The 26,192-nt window shown below is 46.7% G+C and overlaps 1 protein-coding gene, 1 non-coding gene and 1 pseudogene across 3 annotated transcripts in view; 1 reads left to right on the top strand and 2 right to left on the bottom strand.

Moving 5' to 3' along the window:
* Positions 1–1,622: 1,622 nt before the first annotated feature.
* TRNAT-AGU (transfer RNA threonine (anticodon AGU)) lies at positions 1,623–1,696 on the bottom strand. The gene has a single exon. It is a non-coding gene; the product is annotated as a tRNA-Thr (tRNA).
* A 9,719-nt stretch (positions 1,697–11,415) lies between these two features.
* Positions 11,416–26,192, bottom strand: part of WDR88 (WD repeat domain 88) — a 47,465-nt gene continuing 32,688 nt past the window's right edge. For both annotated transcript variants that reach the window (XM_088451132.1, XM_088451133.1), the window contains exons 8-11: positions 25,418–25,500; positions 23,705–23,773; positions 12,115–12,207; positions 11,416–11,823 (exon numbers count right to left, since the gene is read on the bottom strand). In XM_088451132.1, the coding sequence (XP_088307258.1) occupies positions 11,677–11,823; positions 12,115–12,207; positions 23,705–23,773; positions 25,418–25,500 (392 nt within the window). In that variant the 3' untranslated portion in view covers positions 11,416–11,676. The remainder of the gene's footprint in view (positions 11,824–12,114; positions 12,208–23,704; positions 23,774–25,417; positions 25,501–26,192) is intronic.
* On the top strand, positions 17,150–17,272 carry LOC148500990 (5S ribosomal RNA; annotated as a pseudogene).

Here is a 26,192-nt window from a genome sequence, read left to right as displayed (position 1 = left end):
GGACAAGCAGGTGGGCTGTCAAGGGGGCAGGGCCTGACGGGCCACATCATTAAGCCCCTCCCCCTTCACAGCAAATTGCCGTGATTGGCTTACATTTAAATAGGGCGGGGCGAAATGACCCGATTCATGAAGAATCGCGTCATTAAGCCCCACCCCCTACACGGCGACCCGCGATCGCCGTGGAAACTCTGCCCACTTCACTAGGAAGTGGGCAGAATGCGGGAGAAATTACCTGAAAAATCGGGAGCCTCCTGCGAAAACCGGTAGGGTAGGCATGTATGGGTAAGGAGCTAGGACTAGAACTAGACCACTTACTAGGGGGTCATCGGAGAATTGTGGCAATATAGGACAGTAAAGCAGTAGCTGCCCATTATAGATGTTACCACCTGCTGCTTCTTTTCACTAACAGGGCCCCATTTACTACAATCCGCATTTAAAAGGCAGATTGTAGTGTGATATTACCGACTGAATTCACATTGCGAATTCAGGCAAAAAAATCCCTTGCAGGGACTGTGCTTGCAATAAAGCTCTGTCCCTGTGAATCCCCTCCGCAGCCTTATCACTGTATTTTTCGGAGAAAAAAAATACAGTGACAAGCTGCCGCACATGCGCCATCAGCCCCCGCTATAATCTCTTCGCACCCACGCCCCCCCCCCTCTCACGGCCAATCTCCCCCCGCGACTCGCTCCCCTTAGTTTTACTTACCTTTGGTCAGGTCATCTCGGCTCTGGTGATGCCCTCCCCGGGCTGACCAGGATCATAATGCAGGAGCCAGGAGACCAGCTGGATGGGTAGCAACGGCCGGTCGGTGCATGCGCGGCACAGTATCTTTTTTTTACGAAAAATACAGTGATATGGCCGTGGAGGGGAATCGCAGGGACAGAGCTTTATCGCAAGCTCTGTCCCTGCAAGGGATTTTTAATAAACCCCTGTGATATTTCCTGAATTTGCAATGTCGGAATTATCACACTACAATCTGCATTTTAAATGCGGATTGTAGTAAATAGGGCCCTCTGCCCCTTACTTCCAGTTCACTCCAGCTAGGATGGGGTTAAACTCCTCTGGCCGTGGGGTCAAGCAAACAGCTGTGAGACGAGTCCTCCTCTTCTTCCTGCTGCTGCTACGCTTAGCAAACCCACAGAAGGAGCACAGAGCAGCGGTAACAAGGGCTTGGAGGAGAAATGTGTGATTTCTCCTCTAATTGCCCTTTTGTACGTATATGTGATAATTACATATTGGGAAAAGGATGTGAAAACACCTGTTTTCACAATTTTTTTGTAAAAATAATGTTAATAAATTGGCCACTAGGTGTCTCTCTTCTAACATCAATGTCAATGCCGATTTGGTTTAACATGTATATTATAATATTGTGCACAGCTGCAGCAGGCATAACGTGCTATCTAATAAGCAGATATAATAACTTAAATCAGGGGAACGGTGCTCTTTGCAAATGCTCACAAAATTCAATGATGTGGAATGACTTTAAATGTACTTACATACGTGTGTGCTCAGTATAATTATCAGAAAGACTACAAGACCCATTCACATCACTATAAACATCCACAGAATAAAAGCTCGAGATTAAATAGAAACTGAAGTAAAAACAGATTAAGATCCCCACAAGGCACCGCTGGGATTCGAACCCAGGATCTCCTGTTTACTAGACAGGCGCTTTAACCAACTAAGCCACGGCGCCATACGGTGTTCCTGCCTGAAAAGAGAGACCCTCATTCAGCCTAGAGATCATGGAAGCTCCATCCTTGGGAGCAGGTTTCAGGCTCGGATATTACAGGGTGAGATGCATTATTTTCAAATGTCCTCTAGTATTTATTTTTTTAAGTTATATTTAGCTCATATTTTACCGTAGAAACGTAATTTTATTACAAAAAAGTTACATTTGTTATGGAAATCTATTAACATATTGAAATAATGTGGACCGCCAGTTAGAGTAATATATAAAATAATACATTTAACTGTAATATGGAGCAGATTTTAATGTCTGCCTCTCCACACTATGGGCCTCATTCAGAGACGGTCGTAGGATGCAAGCGGTCGCTCAGAAACAGGGCGGCCGCTTGCATCCTGAACGGCCGCCTCCATGTCGGTCGTTAGGCTGTGGGTTAACACCCACAGCTCTAACGACCGCTAAGGGAGATGGTCTCGATGGTCAAGACCATTGGGGCTTACGACGAGACCCTAGGGTAGGGTCTCGTCAACCTTAAGCCCCAGGGAGCTTCCTGTTGTGTTTCAGCAGGAAGCTCCCCACTGACATCACTGATGATGTCAGTGCGGCCGCCCACAAAACGGTAGGCGTTCGTAAAGGAAAGCCTCCGTTTTGTAAACCACCCCCCCGGCCCGCCTACCAAACGGGGGCAGCTGTCGATCAACATCAACAGCCGCCCCTTTGGTAACGAGGTCCGGAGCGACAGAGTTTATCTGTCGCTCCGGGGCTTGCGCACGCGCAGTGCGGCCGCTGCGCGTGCGCAGGCCAACCATCGAGTCGGTTAGGAGCGCATCGGCGCTGGCGACCGACTCTGAATGAGGTCCAATGAGCTCCTGTATAAAGTGACAGGACATAAACAAAAACCAGAGAACTCTCCTGTATTTTACAAGACACTACACAATAAAGAGAGCTGTGCTATATAAGACCAATATTCATCATGTAGATATTTATCATGGCAAAATGTCGACATCATAGAATGGCAACAAACCGTCCCTCGTGGTCTAGCGGCGGCTTACCTGGTGCCGATGGCGGCTGCGGCTTCCTGGTCCATGCGGTCACATGTGGAGAAGTTTCGGAGCAGACCTCTGGTATTCTTCCCCAATCCCTAGCACTAACCCCCCTGCACAGCCTAACCCCCTAGCGCCTAACACCCCATACTGAGGATGGTGACATGTCTAAATCATATACTGTATATAATTAGCAATTGGAGTTGTGCATCTGTGATTTGTCTTTTTTTTTTGTGTCTGCATTAACAGTCTCAACAGGTAGCACCTCCCATTATATATATTCAGGGGGTGCAGTCTAGGACCCCTTTCCCATGTCGACATCATAACATTGTGACTGCAGTCCCTAAATAAACCTCTTCCATGTATTACAGGACACATCATATTAATAATACAGAGGTCTCTTCCATGTATTATAGGACACATCATATTAATAATACAGAGGTCTCTTCCATGTATTATAGGACACATCATATTAATAATACAGAGGTCTCTTCCGTGTATTACAGGACACATCATAATAATACATAGGTCTCTTCCGTGTATTACAGGACACATCATAATAATAGAGGTCTCTTCCGCGTATTACAGGACACATCATAATACAGGGGTATCTTCCGCGTATTACAGGACACATCATAATACAGGGGTATCTTCCGCGTATTACAGGACACATCATAATACAGAGGTCTCTTCCGCATATTACAGGACACATCATAATAATACAGAGGTCTCTTCCGTGTATTACAGGACACATCATAATACATAGGTCTCCGTGTATTACAGGACACATCATAATACAGAGGTCTCTTCCATGTATTACAGGACACATCATAATACAGGGGTATCTTCCGCGTATTACAGGACACATCATAATACAGAGGTCTCTTCCGCATATTATAGGACACATCATAATAATACAGAGGTCTCTTCCGTGTATTACAGGACACATCATAATACATAGGTCTTTTCCGTGTATTACAGGACACATCATAATACAGGGGTCTCTTCCGCGTATTACAGAACACATCATAATAATACAGAGGTCTTTTCCGTGTATTACAGGACACATCATAATACAGAGGTCTCTTCCGCATATTACAGGACACATCGTAATAATACAGAGGTCTCTTCCGTGTATTACAGGACACATCATAATACATAGGTCTCTTCCGTGTATTACAGGACACATCATAATACAGAGGTCTCTTCCATGTATTACAGGACAGATCATAATACAGGGGTATCTTCCGCGTATTACAGGACACATCATAATACAGAGGTCTCTTCCGCATATTACAGGACACATCATAATAATACAGAGGTCTCTTCCGTGTATTACAGGACACATCATAATACAGAGGTCTATTCCGTGTATTACAGGACACATCATAATACAGAGGTCTCTTCCGTGTATTACAGGACACATCATAATAATACAGAGGTCTCTTCCGCATATTACAGGACACATCATAATAATACATAGGACTCCTCTGTGTATTACAGGACACATCATAATACAGAGGTATCGTCTGTCTATTACAGGATGTACCATAATAATACAAATGACTCTTCTGTGTATTACAGAATGCATCATAATAAAGAACTCATCTGTGTATTACAGGACACATCATAATATAGAGGCCTCTTCTGTGTATTACAGGATGCATAATAATAATATAGAGGACTCTTGTGTGTTACAGGACACATCATAATATATAGGCAGCCGCAGCTTCTCTTACCGATCTTACTTTACACTTCACCTTTCTCATTAGAGCGATGCCCTGGGGTGGCTCTGCTGGGCTGGGAGGGGGGTGTCCTGCGCTCTGGATTTGAACACTAGTATGTTAGGGACCTACCCTATAGCGGTGGTTAAGGACAAGACACCAAACAGTTAAGCTTTTTGGACTTCCAGAATGCTCCGGTCCTTCCCCCCTATACCCCACCCCCGAGCCTGAGGCAATCAGTTTGTTAACAAACCCAAGGCAGGAGGAGGAGAGGAGAGAAGGAAGACTGGTGCACAGAAGAAACACTCTCACATCAAAGAGAAGGGAAACCAGTGACCAGAAAACATAGCCCATATAGAAGCCAGGTGCGTCATGGCGGGTGCCCTGTGGGGCCTATGGACTTTGAAGAAAGAGAGTTAACAAAGGTAAGTTTTACCAGAACTCATTTTCTTCAGGGTCCATAGGGATCCACAGGGATACCATGGGGATGTCCCAAAGCAGTATTTAAGGGTGGGGACGCTCCTTAGCTGAGAGGAGAATCCGGCGTCCAAAAGAAGCATCCTGAGAGGCAAAGGTATCAAAGACATAGAGCCTAAGAAAGGTGTGGACAGAAGACCACGTGGCCGCCTTACAAAGCTGTTCAGCTGAGGCGCCACATTGTGCTGCCCACTAGGGTCCCACAGAGCGAGTGGAACATACGCTCTGTGTAACCACCACGTCAAAGACAGGCGCACTTCCGGAGTGAGCCTGATCAACTGCGTCTTTATTCGACGGGGATTTCTGTCCCATCTGGACAGGATCAACATTTGAAGAGGCCTGGAATGGAACTGGGCATTCTCCACCATGTCGAACGTTGACACCATGGATCCCAGTAACTTCATTGCAGAGAGAAGAGACACTCTGCGACTGCTTAGAACATTGCATATCTTGGACTGCAACAGGGCTATCTTTTCCTCCGTCAAGAAGATCCTCTGTTGCTGAGTGTCTCACAATGCCCCGAGATGGACCATTCTCTGAGAAGGAATTAGAGAGGACTTCTTCCAATTCACTATCCAGCCGTGAGCCTGCAATACAAATATTGTCAGCTGTAGATGGCTGCAAAGGCGTTGTGGCGACCCTGCCAACAACAGAAGGTCGTCCAAGTAAGGTAACAGGCGAACTCCCTGCAACCACAGGTGTGCCGCCATGACCGCCATTACCTTTGTGAACACCCGAGGAGCCGTGGAAAGGCCAAACGGTAGAGCCTGAAACTGGTAATGGAGGTCCGACACTGTAAATCTGAGGTAACGCTGATGAACCCTGGCAATGGGGATATGCAGGTAAGCATCCTGAATATCCAGGGACACCATAAAATCCCCAGGCTGCATAGCTAAAACAATAGAACGCAGAGTCTCCATTCGGAACCGAGGGACCCTTAAAAACTTGTTCAGGGACTTGAGGTTGAGTATAGGTCGGTATGATCCATTTGGTTTTTGAACCAGAAAAAGGTTGGAGTAATATCCGGTCCCTCTCAGGGATAATGGAACAGGTTCTATTACTCCCATCTGAAGCATAGAACGCACCGACTCTTGGATCGCTAGAGCCTTCGTTGGATCCGAAGGACATGCTGTTACAAAGAACTGATGAGGAGGCCTTCTGCGGAAGGAGAGGGCATATCCCTGAGATACCACCTCCCTTACCCAAGTGTCTGTGGTGGTTTTGAACCAACACTGGGCGTATTGCAGAAGTCGGCCTCCCACCCTGGGATCCCCCAAGGGGATGCCCAACCCGTCAGGCTGAGGGCTTGTCGTCCGGCTTGGCAGCTGAACGTCTGGTACTCCAAACCTGCTTCTTGGTCTTAGCTGCCTTTTTGGGACCTGAAGGTCTTGGAAAAGACTGAACCCTAGGTTTTCCCGGAGGGCGATAGGGGCGAAAGGATGGATTTTTAGACCCAGACGGAGTCGGGGCCGAGGGTAGACATGCAGATTTGGCAGCCGCCAATGTGTCCACTATTTTGTCCAAGGCTGGTCCAAACAGGACCTGTCCATTGTAGGGTAAGCATTCCAAGCCTTTCTTGGATTCAGCGTCCGCCCTCCACGAACGTAACCACAAGGAGCGTCGAGCGGCCACAGCCGCTGCAGAAATCCTAGAAGTAAGCAGGCTCAAATCCAAAGCTGCTTCGTTAATGTACGTAGCGGAATCTCGAAGGTTACCCACTAACATAACCTGTTCACTGGTACCCTCAGAAGCAAATGATGCTTCCAAAGCGTCCGCCCACCTTTCCATAGCCTGGGCCACCCAGCAGACAGCCATAGCTGGTCTAGATGCTCCTCCAGCAAGGGAATAGATAGACTTTAGGCACACCTCCACTTTACGGTCTGTAGCATACGTCAGAGAAGACATAGACGGCATAGGCAAAGTTGCGCTCTTTACTAAGCGCGTCACGTGAGAATCCACCTGAGGAGACTCCCATTTAGTGAAGTAATCTTCCGCAAATGGATATGTACGTGCCAGACGCTTGTGCAGTTGAAATCTTTTTCCTGGAGATTTCCAAGCCTCCTCCATGTGATCAACTAGCTGACCAGATAGAGGGAATACTGCTGCAGCTACTTTAACCTCTTTAAAATAAGCATGAGTAGGCGCTGCAGGTAAGTTGTTGTCAGTAATTACCATGGCCGCACGGACTGCCCGTATGAGGCCTGGAATGTAAATACTAGACTTAGCCTCTGCCCCTGCACGAGGAGTGTCAGTGTCCGAAAAATGTACAATTTCGCCCTCATCAGACGAGCCGTCATCTTCATCATCCTGAGCGGATGGATATGACAATAACGGTGTTTTAGCAGGTCTAGGTTGATCCTGCTGAGAGCCCCGCACCCCAGAATCAGACGAACCTGGGTCAGCCTGATTCAGGACCTGTTGCGGGGGGCACTGCATTACTATCGGTCCCGGAACTCCCAGGATAGGCGGCGGGACTACCGCCTGCTGTGCGAACTCCAATTGTGGAAACGTAGGAGGGGCTGCAAGCCTATTTACAAGAACAGTCAGGGCTTGTGCAAAACAAGCCCAAGGTGGTTCCTGAGAGGTGCTGGGTACAGCAGAGTTACCAGGGACGGCCAAACATGTAGCACATAACCCATCCTGGAGTACCGCCCCCTCCCCCACACCTGCTTTACATCTGGAGCAGGAAATTAGGAGAGGCGCTCCTCTAACAGAGTCCTCACTGGACATAGTGGTATGTGACACTCCTCTCACAGAAATAAATCATAAACTGTGAGGTAAATTCCCACCCTGACAGTACTGGCACTGAGTGGGCTGGTCAGGAGAAAGAAATAGGGATAGCTAAAATGGCTGACAGGAGAAAGATCAGGCACACAGCGCTAGCATAAAGTCACATACAATGCAGAAATCCTGCACTAAGTGTACTATCACATACACAGACCTACAGCCTGGCAGTGATAGCGCTACATACGCTGACCTTTACTGGAGGAGAGGTATGTAAGGGGCACCCAGGCTCCGAACCCTGCACTACAGCGTCTGCACATAAGATGGCCGCCGGAGGATGAAGAGAGGCGGGCCTGGGGAGGATCACTGCCTCAGCCCGCCAAAACCTTACTGTAAGGCGCCGACAGCAGTGATGGGGGAGGAGCCTCCTGTGCGCTACAGGGAAGGCGTCCTCCCCTGGCAGGCCATTAACCCCCCGGGATGCTGGAGCGTGTTCCGCAACGCTCCAGCCCCGTATCCCTGGTGGTCTAGTGGAGAGCGCAGGCATCCGCCTGGCTCCACTATACTGCCGTCCCCAGGGAGCCCCCAGCCCTGGAGACGCTGGACTGTGATTCAGCGGGCGCCTACCGCAGACGCCCGCTGCTTACCTTAAGTGGCCCCCCGTACATCCGGCCACAGTCCAAGGCCCCCGGGGGTTCCGCTAGCTGGAACCCCCAAGAGCCCACCGAGCTCCCCGGATCGCTTCCGGTGGTCGGCGCCGGCGGGGGTGACGGAGCGGTAGCATGGACGTCCACTGGACAGTCCTATGCTACCGCTCTTGAAGATCTTCAGGGGCTGTAATACAGCCCCCCTCTGCGATGACCCTTGCTTCCCGGCCGGGCACCTACTGAAACTGAGGTGCCTTGGCCTGGGGGCGGGGTATAGGAGGGGGCCCGATGCATCCTGGGAGAAATCTTTTAACTCTGTGGTGCCCATGGCTGGAGCCAAGCCCTATACCCCCAAGGTATCCCTGTGGATCCCTAAGGACCCTGAGGTAGAAATAGGATATCGGTTTTCCTCACAGAACTGGCACGGTCCACGTAGATCCTGAGAGCACGGACCACATCCAAGGAGGCCTCATCTGCCCAGAGGTCTGGTGATTGGAAGACCAGGACTACAATTTCCTCGTTAACATGGAAACGAGTATTAACTTTGGGAAGGAAATCAGGACGAGTTAGAAGAACAGCCCTGTCCTGATGTAAGATCAGAAATGGGGAGGGACAGGAAAGCGCCCCTAACTCTGACACCCTACGGGCGGACGCAAGAGCCAGAAGAAAAAGTCTTCGCTATGAGCCACTTGAGTTCCATTGATTCCAAGGGTTCAAAAGGACGGCCCTGAAGGGCCTGGAGAACCACTGACAAATCCCACGGATCTACTGGAGGGACAAAGGGAGGTTGAATATGCCGGGCACCTTGAAGTAAAGTGTAAACTTCCGGCAGTGCAGCAATTCTGCACTGGAACAAGATACACAGGGCACATACGTGCACTTTCAGTGAGGCCAGGCAGAATCCAAGGTCCAATCCTGCTGGAAGGAAGGCCAGGATTCTAGAGACCCTAAAAACCTGAGGGTAGTCATTTCTGGTATCGCACCACTGGAAGTATGTGTGTTACACTCGGTGATAGATCCGGACAGAGGCCAGTTTACACACTCTGGAGCATAGTCTGGACTGCCGAGCTAGAAAACCCTTTGGACCATAGGAGAGATGTTTCAAGAGCCACGCCATCGAAGACAGACAGGGTCCATGTCTACATCTGGACCTGGCCCGAGACAACAGGTCCGGACGTTGAGAAAGTAGGAGAGAAGCATCTATGGAGAGGCTGTGAAGATCGGAGTACCAATGGTGTCTGGGCCAGCCGGAGCCACTAGTAGGACAGTGCTTCCGCCTTGCTTGAACTTCCTAAGGACCCCAGGAAGAAGGGAAACTGGAGGGTATAGGTACGCCAGATGGAAAGTCCACTTCACTGATAAGGAGTCTATGAAGGCTGCTTCGGTGTCCCTTGTTCTGGACCCGAACACTGGCATTTTGCGATTGTGTCTGGAGGCCATGAGGTCCACCTCTGGTAAGCCCCACTTGTCCACTAAGAGTTGAAAGACTTCTTGGTGGAGAGACCATTCCCCGGCATGCATCTCGTGACAGCTGAGGAAGTCCGCTTCCCAGTTGAGAACTCCCGGAATGAACACTGCGGAAACGGCCGGGAGGTGACCTTCGGCCCATGTGAGAATGATCTCATTATTCCCATTGAGAATTTGTGGTCAATCCTCAAGAGGCGGTTGGACAAACAAAAACCCCCAAATTCTGACAAACTCCAAGCATTGATTAGGCAAGAATGGGTGGCCATCAGTCAGTATGTGGCCCAGAAGTTGATTGACAGCATGCCAGGGCGAATTGCAGAGGTCTTGAAAAAGAAGGGTCAACACTGCAAATATTGACAATGTAATTGTCAATAAAACCTTTGACACTTATGAAATGCAACCATTAGGTATGTGACAGTATTTGCTAAATACAAGTGGGAATGCAGTGTAGTGATCCTGTTTATGCTTAAATAAGCTGCAGGAGAGCACAGCACAGAATATGGCATTGTGTAGAGTGCAACTAAAACAGTATGTGACAGTCTTCACAATTACCAGTAAAAGTGAAGTATAGTAGACCCTTAATACACCAGTATGCTAGGGTTATAGTGAGAGAAAAGGGAGAGGCATAGGCTGACAGAATAGAAAAATCATATAGACAGTGCTAACATAAGTCACATACTATGCAGAAAACACTTACTGCAAAAGGGCACTACATTCAACTACTCAGACACTACTGGCTGGTACGCTATAGCGCAACATAACCTGACTCCTGGGAGAGGTATGTAAGGAGACCGGACCCAGCGTTTCCCAGAGATAGCTGTGGCTGAGCCTACAGAAAATGGCCGCCGGAGACCTCTGAGGGGGTGGGGTCGGAGGAGGAGAGAAGCTCAGAGCGGCTAGACCGTGGTGGAATGGCGCTCGGAGCTGGGGGCCGCTGTAACAGGGAAAGCTGACCTGCCCTGATTATTGACCACCGGGTGCTGGATTCCCGCTCCATATGTACCCTGGTAGTTTAGTGGGATCACGCGGTCGGGGCCGGTGTTCTCTCTCAGCACCTCCGGTCTGTCCCCTGAGACCAGAGGTAAGACTGCCCAGCCGCGGGCTACAGCAAGTGGTAACCCGCCTTACCTGTCCCTTGGGTCCTCCAGCCGAACGGCTAGCAAGGTCCCTGGAAGCTCGCCGAAAGTACCAAGCGGAGCTGGATTTGCGGCACCCGGAGGGGTGATGGAGTGGCAGCACAGACGTCCTAAGTCTGACGCTGCGGGCTGAGTTGTAAAAATAAATAAAATATGAAATTCATAAAATAAAAGCTTTGAGCTGCATAAGGCAGCCCACTGTATAAAAGGTGATCCGAAGTCTTGCCAGATACCAAGCAAACTGATTGCCTCAGGCTCGGGGGCGGGGTATAGAGGAGAAGGACTGGAGCATTCTGGGAGTCCAAAAAGATTCACTGTTTGGTGTCCGGTCCTTAACCACCACCTACACCCAAGGTATCCCTGTGGACCCTGAAGAAATATATATATCCCTGTGCTGTCTCACTATACCACCACATAGTAATAACACACCGAGCTGCCACATGCACGGCAATGACGAGGAAATAATAACACATACGTGGTTCAAGCAATGTTTATAAGTACATAGGCTAAGTGGTGTATTTTACTTACAATACAAAAAGTATGTTTCATGTTAAACATATAAATCTGTTATGGGATAAAATGTCCTATTCAGTCCGATTCTTTCTTCCAACTATGTTATTGTTAAAAAGTGTGATGGAGTATTTCATTCATCTCCTCCATTCATAGACAGCAAGGACACGTCTCCACATCATGAGAGATGTAACACGCTGGTTCTCACACGGAGGCCTCACTCCCGGCCGCAATTATACAGCTTCTTAACATAAGAGTATATTATGGGGTAGTAAAGTCGGTCGATGGCGCAGTAGGTAGAGTCAGAGGGCTTCTGGGAGGGGTGGACAGGCGGCAGAAGACACAACGGGTGATCGCCCTTGAATTGTCCCAGTGCATGATAGGAAAAGGCCTCTCACACTTTTCGCACTGGAAGTAAAAACAAAACTTTGCATTAAAACACTTTGGGAGATCCCTTGTGTGTGTTCTTCCCTCCTTACTATAAAAGACATTGGATGACCGTGATTTCAGAAAAAAAAAAAAAAAAAATTCAACTAAACCTTAAATATCAACTCATAGGCAATTATCGCTGCCGGTATTTTGTGGGGAGCGCTTGCGTTATGTTGCGGTATGCGATTACCCAGCGTGACGCGTCAGCTTGATCTCATCGGGACACCAGCCTTTGTTGGCTATTGAAATAAAGCTTCAAAAAATACTAACCTGCGATAACCTGGAGCCAATCGCTTTCTTATTTTCAATAACAGCTGGGATTTCTTCATAATTCTCTATATTCCACACTCTTACAGTAGAGTCCTATATAAATACAAAAGGGAAATGATAGGAAAAATGCAGGTGTACCTGCGCTATCTCCTTAGTTGTAATGGGAAACGGGGAGGGGGGAAAGAAAAAAAAGGGGGGGGGGTTAGAAAGTGGCAAAGTAGATGGAAAACAATATTAGGTTTGGTGTAACTCTTTGGCTGCCACAGACCTTAGTGATCCCTTCCTGAATCACTAGGATATAAACATAATTAACAAATGGGGTCTTGAAGGGCGCACAGATGGTGTTTATGGCAAATGAGGTGTTTGTTTCTTAAGATATATAGGAAATGGCAAACTATTAAATTTGAACTTATTTAATATGTAAATATTGTGTATATATATATATATATATAAAAATGATAGCATGAATGAACAAATAATCTTTAGACGTACATGGGTATAGAATAAAATTGGCAGCAATTTAACAGATGTGAATGTATCACAATAAAGAAAAAGAAAACATTGTTGAAACACTGATAAATTGGTTTGCAAAAATGAAATAAAGTGAAATAAGATAAAATAAAATAAAATTCAATAGGTGTACACAGGTTAATGTAAAATCCTTAAAGTAAGGAAAGTTCCTTTAGAATGAACTCTGTATACCAGGAAAAAAGCATGTGAGTAAATCCGTAAAAAAATTGTCCTGGGGTGCGCGCATCTCCTACCTTACTCAATGCTGCTATACCAGTTGGTGAGGGTGGTTAATTCTGATTGTGGTACCGTTGCTGCAGTAAACTATATTACTCAGTCCTTGTCGGTTCCTGTGTTCAGTGGCTGTAAACCTTGCGGATGAATAAGAACAGCGGGGTGATGGTTGCGGCGGCTATTGCCGTCAGAGCGGTCCCGTTCGGCAGAGCTCTTGCCTCGCGGTCGGCCTTTCTGCTCCCGTGCTTCCTGTGTAGTCTCAGCTTCAATAATGAATTGTGAACTGATGCTGATTAGATGTGGAGTAGGTGTGTCCAACGCGTTTCTCCCGGTCGGGCTTCGTCAGGGACAGTGATCCATGCTGTGGGTGTCTTCTTGTTCGTTTAAGTAGTTGCTTCTAATTGTGTCCAGCTGGCAATAATTAGCTCCTAAATGAGAGTGACTGAGCTTGATACTGCTGAAATCCCTGGCAATAAATGTTTGTTAAGGGAATTAAGTCCCAGCAAATGAAATAAAGATTTTCATTCAGGGGTGCTGATATGAAGACATTTAGAAGTAGATGTTCTAGGTAAATCACTTGCTAAAATAAAGACATTTACAGACAAAATAGGACAGGGAAAGTGCATACAATGGGCCTGATTCAGACCCACTCGCGAGCGGCTGTCCGCTCGCAAGTGGGTCGATGTTATGCACTGAGCATGCGCACGACGGAGGGAGCTCTGTCGTGCGCATGCGCCAGACGCGACGAGCGAAGGAAAGTCCTTCGCTCGTTGTGTCCGATCAAAGGGGGCGTGCTGTCAATGTTGATTGACAGCACGCCCCCTTTGGTAGGCGTGCCGGGGGCGTGCCTCCCTGACGGGGGCGTTCCCACGGGAACGCCTCCCGTCAGAAGCCGGCCCACTGACATCACTAGTGATGTCAGTGGGAGTGATTTTGGCTCTGATAGAGCCAAAATCACTCCGGAGCTTGCGGTTGAAAACCTCAACCGCAGGCTCCGGCTCGCAATTTCGATGGTCGCGATGGTCTCGACCATCGCGGCCATCACAAAGCACGCTCGTATAGCCTGTGGGTGGTGACCCACAGCTATACGAGCGTCCAGGAGGACGCTCCATGAAAATGGAGCCCGGCCCTCATTCAGAGCGTGCGCTCTGCTCAGAGCGTACGGCTCTGAATGAGGGCCAATGATCTGATAGCAATTTGATAGATATACATTTCTATTAGTCTGGAAAGGTTAGAATGAAGAAGGAAAGAACAGAAATGTAGTGTTGCTAGAGTTCTTATATATTCATTGTTTATTCATTTAGGTTCTCCTTCTTTCTTCTCCTTTTTCTCTCCAGGGATTATCCTTTAAATGTGATATGTATATGTTCCAAAATAAATGAATAAATAAGTGAAAATTATGAAGCGAAATAATGAATGCTTATAAACATTGTGCAATTCCTAAGTTTGGATCTAAAAAGAAGTATTTCAATATGTATTAGGCAGGTTCTTCGGTGAATGGTCTGTAGTTTGGAGAGAGGGGCTCTTCTTATATTGCAAAAAAAATTAGCTCATTAAAGTTTCACATTGCCTAATGGGTTATTATGACCTGAGGTCAGGATCCCAAAGTGCCATCCCGGGGGTGGGATCAGGGGGGCAAGTCCTATTCCGCCCGCTCCGGGCTATAGAGAGATGGTGTCCCTTACAGTACCTGTGTTTCCTGGGGGGTCTCCCAACCCAGTACTATCCAGGCCCAACCCTCCTTTGCTTCCAAGTTCTGATGGTATTTATTAGGCGTATCTAGGGTGGTATGACTGTAAAAATCTCTCCATCCGTTGCGACCAAGGACAGACTTAGCCCCCCCGGCCCCCCGAAGCGTCACTCAGCAATCCTCGTTTAAAAATTGGGAAAGTTCAAAATCTATGTTAAGGCCGTTTGGTATTAAGGTCTTCATTTCAAATATCCACTTGCTTTCTTCCCTTGACATGGATTTAATATAATTACCTCCTCTCCAGGATGGTTTAACTAGAGAGATAGCTTGAAATGAGAGTAGGGAGAAGTCTTTGTTGTGATGTAGAAAAAAATGTTCGGACACACTGTGCGTCCTTAATCCATTTTCAATATTCCTCATATGTTCTCCGAGGCGTGTGCTAAGTTTCCTAATGGTGCGACTGATATACTGTCCACAGGGGCAGGAGAGTAGGTAGATGGTCCCCTTTGAATCGCAGCTTAATTTGTCTCTCATCCTGTATTCCTTTTTGGTCGTAAAGGAAATAAAGTGAGTGATGGGAGTGGTTGTTTTCTTAGTAGTGGTTCTACATGCTCTACAGTGGTTGCAATAAAAGAAGCCTTTTCTCTTATCATTAAGCCAGTTTAGATTATTGACTTCAAGATTCTTCTTTGGTGACAGATGGCTCTTAACCAATTTTTGTTTAATACTGGGTGCTCTCCTGTAGACAAATGTTGGTTTGTCCTTAAGTATTCCCTTTAGAACGTCATCTTTCAATAGAATGTGCCAATTTTTGTTTATAATCCGTTCTAGATCTCTATGTTGATTATTGTATTGAGTAATGAATAAAGGTTGTTGCTGATCCGAGCCCTTTTTGTTTTTGTACATAAGAAGTGTGTCTCTCTCAGTATCTCTTGCTTCTTGCAAGGCTGTTTCAATCAGGGTTTTTTCATATTTTTGTTCCAAAAACTTATTTTTAAGAGTAGTGGCCTGGTCCTCAAAGGATGTTGTTTTGGAACAGTTCCTTCGAATCCTTTTGAATTGACCTTTTGGTATGCTTTTAATCCAATTTTGGTGGTGGTTACTGGAGGGTGGGATGAAATTATGACAGTCGACCTGTTTGGTGAAGGTTTTGGTATGAATCCTATTGTCTTCTATGAAGATGGTGAGGTCCAGAAAATCGATGGATTGATTGCTAAGTGTAGCAGTGAATTCCAGATTTCTATTATTGTTGTTGATGTAGATTTTGAATTCTTCCAATTCCACAAGAGTGCCTTTCCAGATGAGGATGATATCGTCTATATACCTTCTCCATATCACAATTTTTTCTATATAAGGGTTGTTGTTCCAAATGGCCTGGGACTCCCAGTGTCCCATAAACAGGTTTGCATAACTAGGGGCAAATTTTGTCCCCATGGCTGTTCCGCGAACCTGTCTATGGTGGGAGCCCCCATACCAAAAATAGTTATGCTGTAGGATGAATTGTATTCCTTTGATGATGAAATCTATTTGCTTTTCTGGTATTTTTCCATTGGATGTAAGGATTTCTTCTACCGCTTTACAGCCTTTACTGTGCTCTATACATGTATAGAGTGCTTTAACATCAAATGTTGCCAGTAGAAAGCCTTCTTCCCATTTAATTTCATTCAATACATGTAGTATTTGTGTTGTATCTTTCAGATGGCTGGGTTGTGTTAATACTAGTGGTTGCAAAATCTGGTCAATATATTCAGATAATTTTGTTGTAAGTGAGGCAATGCCTGATACTATTGGTCGTCCAGGTGGATTCTGAGGATCCTTATGGATCTTTGGAAGAAAGTAAAAAACCGGTATTCTTGGATGAGATTGGGTTAAATAATTAAATTCCTGTTTATTGAGTATACCTTCCTTCTTCCCCTCAAGCAAAAGTGCATCCAATTCCTTTTTATATTTTTCTGTGGGGTTCGAGGGGAGATGTTCGTAAGTTTCTCTATCCGAGAGGTTAAGAGCCATCTGTCACCAAAGAAGAATCTTGAAGTCAATAATCTAAACTGGCTTAATGATAAGAGAAAAGGCTTCTTTTATTGCAACCACTGTAGAGCATGTAGAACCACTACTAAGAAAACAACCACTCCCATCACTCACTTTATTTCCTTTACGACCAAAAAGGAATACAGGATGAGAGACAAATTAAGCTGCGATTCAAAGGGGACCATCTACCTACTCTCCTGCCCCTGTGGACTTCAGTATATCGGTCGCACCATTAGGAAACTTAGCACACGCCTCAGAGAACATATGAGGAATATTGAAAATGGATTAAGGACGCACAGTGTGTCCGAACATTTTTTTCTACATCACAACAAAGACTCCTCCCTACTCTCATTTCAAGCTATCTCTCTAGTTAAACCATCCTGGAGAGGAGGTAATTATATTAAATCCATGTCAAGGGAAGAAAGCAAGTGGATATTTGAAATGAAGACCTTAATACCAAACGGCCTTAACATAGATTTTGAACTTTCTCAATTTTTAAACGAGGATTGCTGAGTGACGCTTCGGGGGGCCTGGGGGGCTAAGTCTGTCCTTGGTCGCAACGGATGGAGAGATTTTTACAGTCATACCACCCTAGATACGCCCAATAAATACCATCAGAACTTGGAAGCAAAGGAGGGTTGGGCCTGGATAGTACTGGGTTGGGAGACCCCCCAGGAAACACAGGTACTGTAAGGGACACTATCTCTCTATAGCCCGGAGCGGGCGGAATAGGACTTGCCCCCCTGATCCCACCCCCGGGATGGCACTTTGGGATCCTGACCTCAGGTCATAATAACCCATTAGGCAATGTGAAACTTTAATGAGCTAATTTTTTTTGCAATATAAGAAGAGCCCCTCTCTCCAAACTACAGACCATTCACCGAAGAACCTGCCTAATACATATTGAAATACTTCTTTTTAGATCCAAACTTAGGAATTGCACAATGTTTATAAGCATTCATTATTTCGCTTCATAATTTTCACTTATTTATTCATTTATTTTGGAACATATACATATCACATTTAAAGGATAATCCCTGGAGAGAAAAAGGAAAAGAAAGAAGGAGAACCTAAATGAATAAACAATGAATATATAAGAACTCTAGCAACACTACATTTCTGTTCTTTCCTTCTTCATTCTAACCTTTCCAGACTAATAGAAATGTATATCTATCAAATTGCGATCAGATCATTGTATGCACTTTCCTGTCCTATTTTGTCTGTAAATGTCTTTATTTTAGCAAGTGATTTACCTAGAATATCTACTTCTAAATGTCTTCATATCAGCACCCCTGAATGAAAATCTTTATTTCATTTGCTGGGACTTAATTCCCTTAACAAACATTTATTGCCAGGGATTTCAGCAGTATCAAGCTCAGTCACTCTCATTTAGGAGCTAATTATTGCCAGCTGGACACAATTAGAAGCAACTACTTAAACGAACAAGAAGACACCCACAGCATGGATCACTGTCCCTGACGAAGCCCGACCGGGAGAAACGCGTTGGTCACACCTACTCCACATCTAATCAGCATCAGTTCACAATTCATTATTGAAGCTGAGACTACACAGGAAGCACGGGAGCAGAAAGGCCGACCGCGAGGCAAGAGCTCTGCCGAACGGGACCGCTCTGACGGCAATAGCGCCGCAACCATCACCCCGCTGTTCTTATTCATCCGCAAGGTTTACAGCCACTGAACACAGGAACCGACAAGGACTGAGTAATATAGTTTACTGCAGCAACGGTACCACAATCAGAATTAACCACCCTCACCAACTGGTATAGCAGCATTGAGTAAGGTAGGAGATGCGCGCACCCCAGGACAATTTTTTTACGGATTTACTCACATGCTTTTTTCCTGGTATACAGAGTTCATTCTAAAGGAACTTTCCTTACTTTAAGGATTTTACATTAACCTGTGTGCACCTATTGAATTTTATTTTATTTTATCTTATTTCACTTTATTTCATTTTTGCAAACCAATTTATCAGTGTTTCAACAATGTTTTCTTTTTCTTTATTGTGATACATTCACATCTGTTAAATTGCTGCCAATTTTATTCTATACCCATGTACGTCTAAAGATTATTTGTTCATTCATGCTATCATTTTTATATATATATATATATACACAATATTTACATATTAAATAAGTTCAAATTTAATAGTTTGCCATTTCCTATATATCTTAAGAAACAAACACCTCATTTGCCATAAACACCATCTGTGCGCCCTTCAGGACCCCATTTGTTAAAAAAGGGAAATGATGTCAGACTTATATTACACTTTTGCAATATACTACTGAAAAGTTATTTAAAAAAAAAAATACTTACATTTACGTACATTTTATTTTGTTGTACAAATGTGGGCAAAATTAGACAAAATGACTTAAGCTGCATACACACAGGGCCTGATTCAGACCCAGTCGAAAGCGCTGAGCACTCGCAACCGGGTCGATGGTGGCCCAGAGCACATGCGCACGACGGAGCCGGCTCCGTTGTGTGCATGCGTGAGACCCGGATAGCGACAGGCAATCTGGGTCTCACACAGAAGGGGGCGTGCTGTCGATGTTGGTGGGCGGGATGGGGGGGAGGTGGCTGCCCAAATGGAGGTGTTCCCATGAGAACGCCTACCGTTTGGGGCCGGCCCCACTGACATCACATGTGATGTCAGTGGAGAGATTCCGGCTCTGTTAGAGCCAAAATCTCTCTGGGGCTTGCGGCAACGAGACCCTACCACAAGGGTCTAGTCGCAAAGCTGATGGTCGCGATGGTCTTGACCATCGCGGCCATCATCATGGCCGCTCGCTATAGCTGTGGGTGGTCACCCACAGCTATGCGAGCGGCCAGGAGGTTGTTCTAAAAAAAAAAAAAGACCGGCCCTGATTCAGAGCGAGCGCTCTGTCAGAGCGACCGGCTCTGAATCACAGCCACGGTACAATCTGTACGACCAACGACTTGAAAGATATCTTTCAGTGGAGTCATCCTGCCACATCTCTGCCCAGGCAGAGTTGACGATATCGTCCAAGTTGGCCTGCATGTATGGACGATCATAAATATCGTTATCGTTCATGCGGGAACGCCCATCGTTGGTCGTTCACTGCATAAAATGAACGATATGAACAAACTCGTTATCGTTCGTAGATATCGTACAGTGTGTTCGCACCTTAAGGGCTCCATTTAAGGCCAGTACTAATAGCCAGCGGCATACTTCGTTTACAATCACTGCTATTTATGAATAAGCTGCCGGTATATAATACCACTTAGCTGTCCGGCGAGGTCGATCTGTGTCCCCCTCATTCGCGGCGTCTCCTGATGTGCTGCTGGCAGCTTATCACTCCCGCCAATGAGTAACTGACAAATGTGCATGCACAACAGCCGCCATATTACGGGCCGCGGGAAAGGCTGTGCTGGCTCCTTACTGCCGGCAATGGTGACTGTACCGCCTACGCCATCTACAGATACAGCAGCAGTAAGCCAAGCTGACCAGTGTTTGCTAAATATGTGATTGCGGTAATACCCTTAGATATGAGTGCTACGGGGCTATGACTTTGAGCACGAAGCCTTGGTTTCATTAGAAAGAATGTCAGTCTTCATTTACCTGCTACTAAATAGGTTTAGTTAATAGGCCTCATATATAAAGCACACTCAATGGAGCTTTGCAAAATGTTTCAGGTTTAAGCTGGTGCCTATGGGTGGCTTTGCCCATATCTGCCCTGGTTTGTGGAGAGGAGAAAAAAATCTCAGGAGATGAATGCACTGCGCAAAAGTGTAAGTGCCGCATCAAAGTCCAGTCTCCCATCAATTTACAACCGCCCCTTAGATTAAAGGACAACCATACTGCTCAGTTTAGCCTCACGAATGGTTTACATTGGTGGGATCAGGAGAGTCTTTGGCCCTGATTTTGATTTGGAAGCTGCAGCATTCGTGTCTACATCTTTTACCGGTATCGCTTCTGTGACTTTATGCAAATGGCGCTACAAGCCCTTCCCTGGTGTACAGCCGCGCGTCTGACTGCGCAAGGGCTTCAGCGCCCACTTTGAGCATCTATAGACGCTGTAATACAGCTTGGTGCATCTTTAGAAGCATCATCAGTTGCACTATTGCAACTTGCACCTGTCCCATGCTAGGTGCAGCCTGACTGAGAGGTGGACGCAATGCTGGTATTTGCGTAGTTGAGCGATCATATTGCGCATGCATCATGAAAAACCAGACAGCGCATGTCTACCACTGAGTGGACGCAGAGATCCGCAGTTGCGTACAGGATCGCTGGCATTAGAACTGGTAAAATCAGGGACGGCTCTTGGGGTGTTCGACCAGTGCGGTTGAACAGGGGCACCACCCCATAGAGGGCGCACCCCTCCCCAACATCCCGGTTTCAGTACTGTCCCGCTGTTCTACCCGGGGCCAGCGGGTGGTCAAATCGGTGCCGGACCCCAGAGTAGCTGAATGGATGCTGCGCGCATGCACGCGGCATCCATTCAGTGCCGGGAGAGGGCTGGGGGAAGCCCAGCTAGTGACAGAGTGCCGGGCTTACCCCCAACCTGACGTTATTTGGAGGCGTGCCTGCAAATAACATCACTTGGGGGCGTGTCAGTGCATGGGGCTATGTTCTCAGACGCGGAGCAGCAGACGCCATGTTTAGCCGGAGTTCAGAAGAAGAAACTGCGTCTGCCATGGGCTGGTGCAAATGGCGATGATGAACTCAATAGGGCACCGATTATAGAGCGCTCAGATCCACCAGCAGACTTAGGCCCTCATTCAGAGCCACTCGCTAGCGGCAGTACGCTCGTTCCGAGCGATGTTCGCACATCTGCGCATGCGTACGGTTTTTAGTACGCATGCGCGAACCAGTCAGTGCGGCCGAAAATCGTTGGTACGCAATATAGCGAGGGCCTGCTATTTTGAGTGACAGAATGAGGCGTATGTGGGTGGTAACAGGGGAAGGTGCTTGAAAACGGGGAGTGGAGATCCGAACGCAGGCGTGCTTAAAGGTCAAAACGGGCGTTTTAAGGGAGTGCATAATTAATACAGCAGCGTCATTGACCACGTCACTTGGTTTTTTTTAACTCAGAACTGCTCGCAAAATAGCGGTTGAAAACACCAACCACAAGAATAGCGAGCAGTTCATACGCTGTACGATGTACTCGATTAATCTAATAAATAGCGGACATGACGTATGGTGCGTGCAGCCAGGGGGCGTTTTTATCAAATAAACGAGCGTATGTTTTGCTCGCTCGTTCAGACTTAGAGGTGGGAACAGACTGCAATTTGCGAACGGATCATTTGAATAGCCACCCCTTGTTTTTGAACGAACGACCACAAATAGCGAACGGCTCTGAATCAGGCCCTTAATGTCCACAGGCTGGAAAGTAGGCATCTCAGGGCTTGCACTTCAGTGTACGCTAAAACACAAGGGGCAGGCTGAAACTATCATTTGCATATATTTGCATATTACCGCCGCTACAACTACACCAAAAGTAATAGCCGCACAAAGCACTTCTAAATACCGTGGCACTTTTGTCTGTGTGAAGCTTTTTATTACAATGTTAGAGGGAATGTGCTTATCCACAGAAGTGCATCTTTAGGGGCTCATAATGGATTCCAGTACAGTGTAGGAAGAGAATGTAACACGGACAGCTCTGCGCTGGTGCAAAATATGTCATTTTGCAGGGACAAAATATCGGAAAGGTTACACCTTTATCTCACATCATTAATCACAGTCTGTATTAGGCAAGGAACCCTCCAACCCCACCAGGGTCCTCCTCTTGGCCTGGGTAATCCTCCTCCACGCTGGCACCTTGCTATGCACTTTGGCAGAAATCTAGAGGTCAGAGGAACCAACGCTGACTTTGCCCTGCACAGGGGGTGCTTTGCTTTTTTTACCCCAAATAAAAACATGATAAATAGGAGGAAAATCAGCCCCAAATAATTATTAGCGCTGCTGATCAGGATAGGGCCAAATCAGAGTCGCTTCTAGGTTATATGTGTAACATAGGAGCCATATATAAGGTAATTATGGATACAGAGTCTACAGACTGCTGGTCGGTATCTGCTCACATTCCTGAAATGGGACTAGACCAGCACTAACCATGGAAAGCTGGGTGTGAGATTCTGAGTTTGTTGTGGACCCGGGGTGGTGATAGGAGCAGACACAGAAGCAGACTGTGGGGTTTTTAATAGGTGACTTAGAAGACATGGGAATGGCAAATGAAAAGTCCAGGTATAGCACTAAAGTGCACTTGATAACTGTAGTGGGGATTAATGAGAAAATGTCCAGATAGTGACAGGCAGGAACAGTCCAGTATACAAGTATGGTGAGCTGAAACAGAATGCAGGTATGATGAGCTGTAAGTGAATACAGGTATGATGAGCTGTAACTGAATGCAGGTATGATGAGCTGTAACTGAATGCAGGATTGATGAGCTGTAACTGATGCAGGCAGTAGTAGTGAAGTCCAGCTGGGAGTGAAATGAAGCAAGGTGCAGGGAAACAGCAGGTTCAGGTACTCAGGCAGGTAAGAAGGTATATGGAGGGTGCAGGGTAAGTCCAGCAGGTTGGAGTAGTCAAGGTTCAGGCTAGGAGCGTATACAAGCAGACAGGTAAGGCACAGGTACTCTCTCTCAGCCGCAGCTGGGAAACACGTTGCACTGGCAAAGAAGGAAGGCTCTGGACCTTATTAAATACTCAGTGCCGTGCTGTGACTGGCTGGAATGAGCACATGACCTACCGGGATTGGACAGCCAGAATCACATGGCTGCAGGCAAGATGGCGGCACCCATGCCAACGGAACGGGAACACCGCCAGAGCTCCCCGGGCCTAGTGACAATGTGCCCACACAGAACCACGCGCAGCCAATGCCCCTCGCCAAACACCAGCACCGCTGCCAGAGACCCCCCACCATAACGTCCTCACAGGTAATATCCGGTGACTACCATGCCGAGAAACCCTGGCCGTGACACTGGGATAATGCACTCGCTATAAACGCTGTGTGTACCGTTTCTGCAGCTAGTTACCAGTCGCATCATAAGTGAATAATATATCGGAAGCAGCTGCACAGTTATCGCTATACACCACAAATCATAAGTGCTGTAATGACTGGCTGGAGAAATTAATGGAGTTTATTCACCTTTGAAGAAGAAATAAGCCACTTCTTACTGGCACTCAGTGCGACATCCAGCACCCAATCCGCATGACCCTACGGAGTGACCAGAAACAGATACAGCTTGGTCACTGGCAAGCCAGGAATAAATTACATGTGTCATCATCAGGGCTTACAGCAGATGTTTGTCTCATAATGGGAACTGAATAGATGCACAAACAGGGATCGCCTTGAAACCTGCAATGTTGCTGGCAATGGTCAGAAATGGATTACATCTACCAGTATGGGATAAGTTGGGTACACACTATACAATTATCTGGCCGATCAGCTGAGGATTGTATGATCGGCCATAGAATTGTATAATGTGTAAGCACTTACCATCTCCACAGATAAATCGGGTCTCATCGTTTCATGGGATCCTCAAGGATGATTAAAAGATGTGATAAATTTGGTTCTCGGTATTGTGCATATTTTACAGTGTGCATAGTCTGGCGGCCGACTTGCCAACAGACCTTCCGATATTTGTGGGTATGCATATGTAAATCTCCAATACTTCCAATCATTAGGACAGATAAACACATTAAGGATAAGAAGTAACAATTGTATAGTTTGTACACATTATATCTGATGTCTCCTCACATCTTAAGTAAGTGTTAAGCAGGGTACACACTGAGCGATGTGTACCCGGCTGATATTTCGGCCCTGGGTACATATCGGTACGAGGTAATGAACGTTGAAATGACACCTTGTTCCGTAGTTCATTACCTGCAACAGGGCCGCTTGTGATATTGTCCAGTTGGACGTGCAACTCAGCCGACTGGACGACATAGCAAACGTCCGCCGCAGCGCGCATATCGGCCATGCACACTGTGCGATGCGGCTATGTCGGCCCGATTTGGCCGGAAACTACATACCATGCTGACATCGTCTCAGTGTGTACCCAGCGTTAGTGTGTACCCAGCTTTATTTACTAGCAATGTATGAACGTACAACAAACTACAGCAACCAATCTGTTATCCTTTCATGGCCTGAATTTCCACTGAGTCAATGAAAGCAAATTGCTGATTGTGAACTATAGATTACAGCACAAAAGCACATTATTACCCTCCATTAGTTATCTGTATATAAGTTATTCAGAACAGGGGCCCCTAGCCTGATGTGTTACCCATTCAACTGTATTATATATCGTTCCTGATTTCTCTAAGTTTTTATTTCATCTTGATTGTTTGTTACTGTATAGTAGGATCTCAGTAATTCCAGCCACATGCTACAAATGGGGACAGACTGAGCAGCAGATCAGTAGTTTCATAAGAGAATTAGCCTTTCAAAGGTAGCGTAACAGAAATAGGATTGTAAGCAGCGTTACTAAAGCTAGGTGCACCCTATACAATTATCAGGCCCATCAGCCAATTATCGGAATATCAGGCCGATTTTTCTGAGGAGTGTATGCATGATAGTTTTTCCGAAATCTGATAAAACATCACAGAAATGCCTTGCTCCGATTATCTGATCGTTGTGTAGTGTGTGGGTATTTATAACATCTGACCCTACTTCCTTTGCTTAGTGTGTAGTGCCGATATCGGGAGCTTTCAATGACAGAAAGATCCAGCCGTTCATCAGATCGATAGGAAAATTGTTCTAGTGTGTACCCAGCTTTAGCCAGAGCCCTATGTAAGGTTTCATAGAGATCAGTCTTACCATTCTTGAGGGGTTTAAAAGTTCAATAGTTGGGCACAATACCTTTAACACAAGCTTCTTGCACGCAGAGCTGACATCCCAGAGGACGATTGTTCGGTCATATCCTCCGGATACAAGGACGGACGCTGGCCAAGAACAGAAGATTTACACAATATTATTAAGAGCCTTTTATTAAATTTGATGCCCGACAGCGGCATCCCGGCAGAGGAGGAAATCCCGATCGTCCAAGGTAAGTATTCTCTAACCTAATTTACCCCCTAACCCTCCCTTAGGGGTGCCTAACCCTAACCCCCCCAGTACCTAGCCCTAATCCCCCCTCCAAGTGCCTAAACCTAACCCCCCCTTTCCCCGCCGCCTAAACCTAAGTCCCCTGCTGGGTTCCTAACCCTAATTCCCCCCCGGGGGTGCCTAACGCTAACCTCCCCTTCCCATAGCCTAAACCTAACCTCCTGGGGGGGTGCCTATCCCTAAGTCCCCCCCGGGAACCCTAAACCTAACCCCCCCCCCCCCCTCTCCCCGCGCGGCCATCCCCGTTTGGCACCCCTTCGATCGGGATGCCGGGCGTCGGACACCCGGCGTACGTCTAATGACAGGTGTCGGCATATCGACGCCTGTCTTTAGACCCTTGCTGGGATATGACAGTAGGAAAGCCAGCTGTCGGGATTAGGTCCGCCGGCTTCCCGGCTGCATACCGGAATAACAACTGGTGGAGTTTCCCGGGAGACTGTGGGGTACAGTATTTCCTGGATAATGTGTCCTGGCTTACTCTACATTTAATAAGATTAAGTAACATGTTGCATGGGGCGTGTACGGTTAC

This window comes from Taudactylus pleione, unplaced genomic scaffold (assembly GCF_031769625.1).
Source record: "Taudactylus pleione unplaced genomic scaffold, aTauple2 ptg000537l, whole genome shotgun sequence".
Classification (NCBI taxonomy): domain Eukaryota; kingdom Metazoa; phylum Chordata; class Amphibia; order Anura; family Myobatrachidae; genus Taudactylus; species Taudactylus pleione.
The sequence above is the reverse complement of the archived record's forward strand: the minus strand, read 5'-3'. Positions and strand labels throughout refer to the sequence as shown.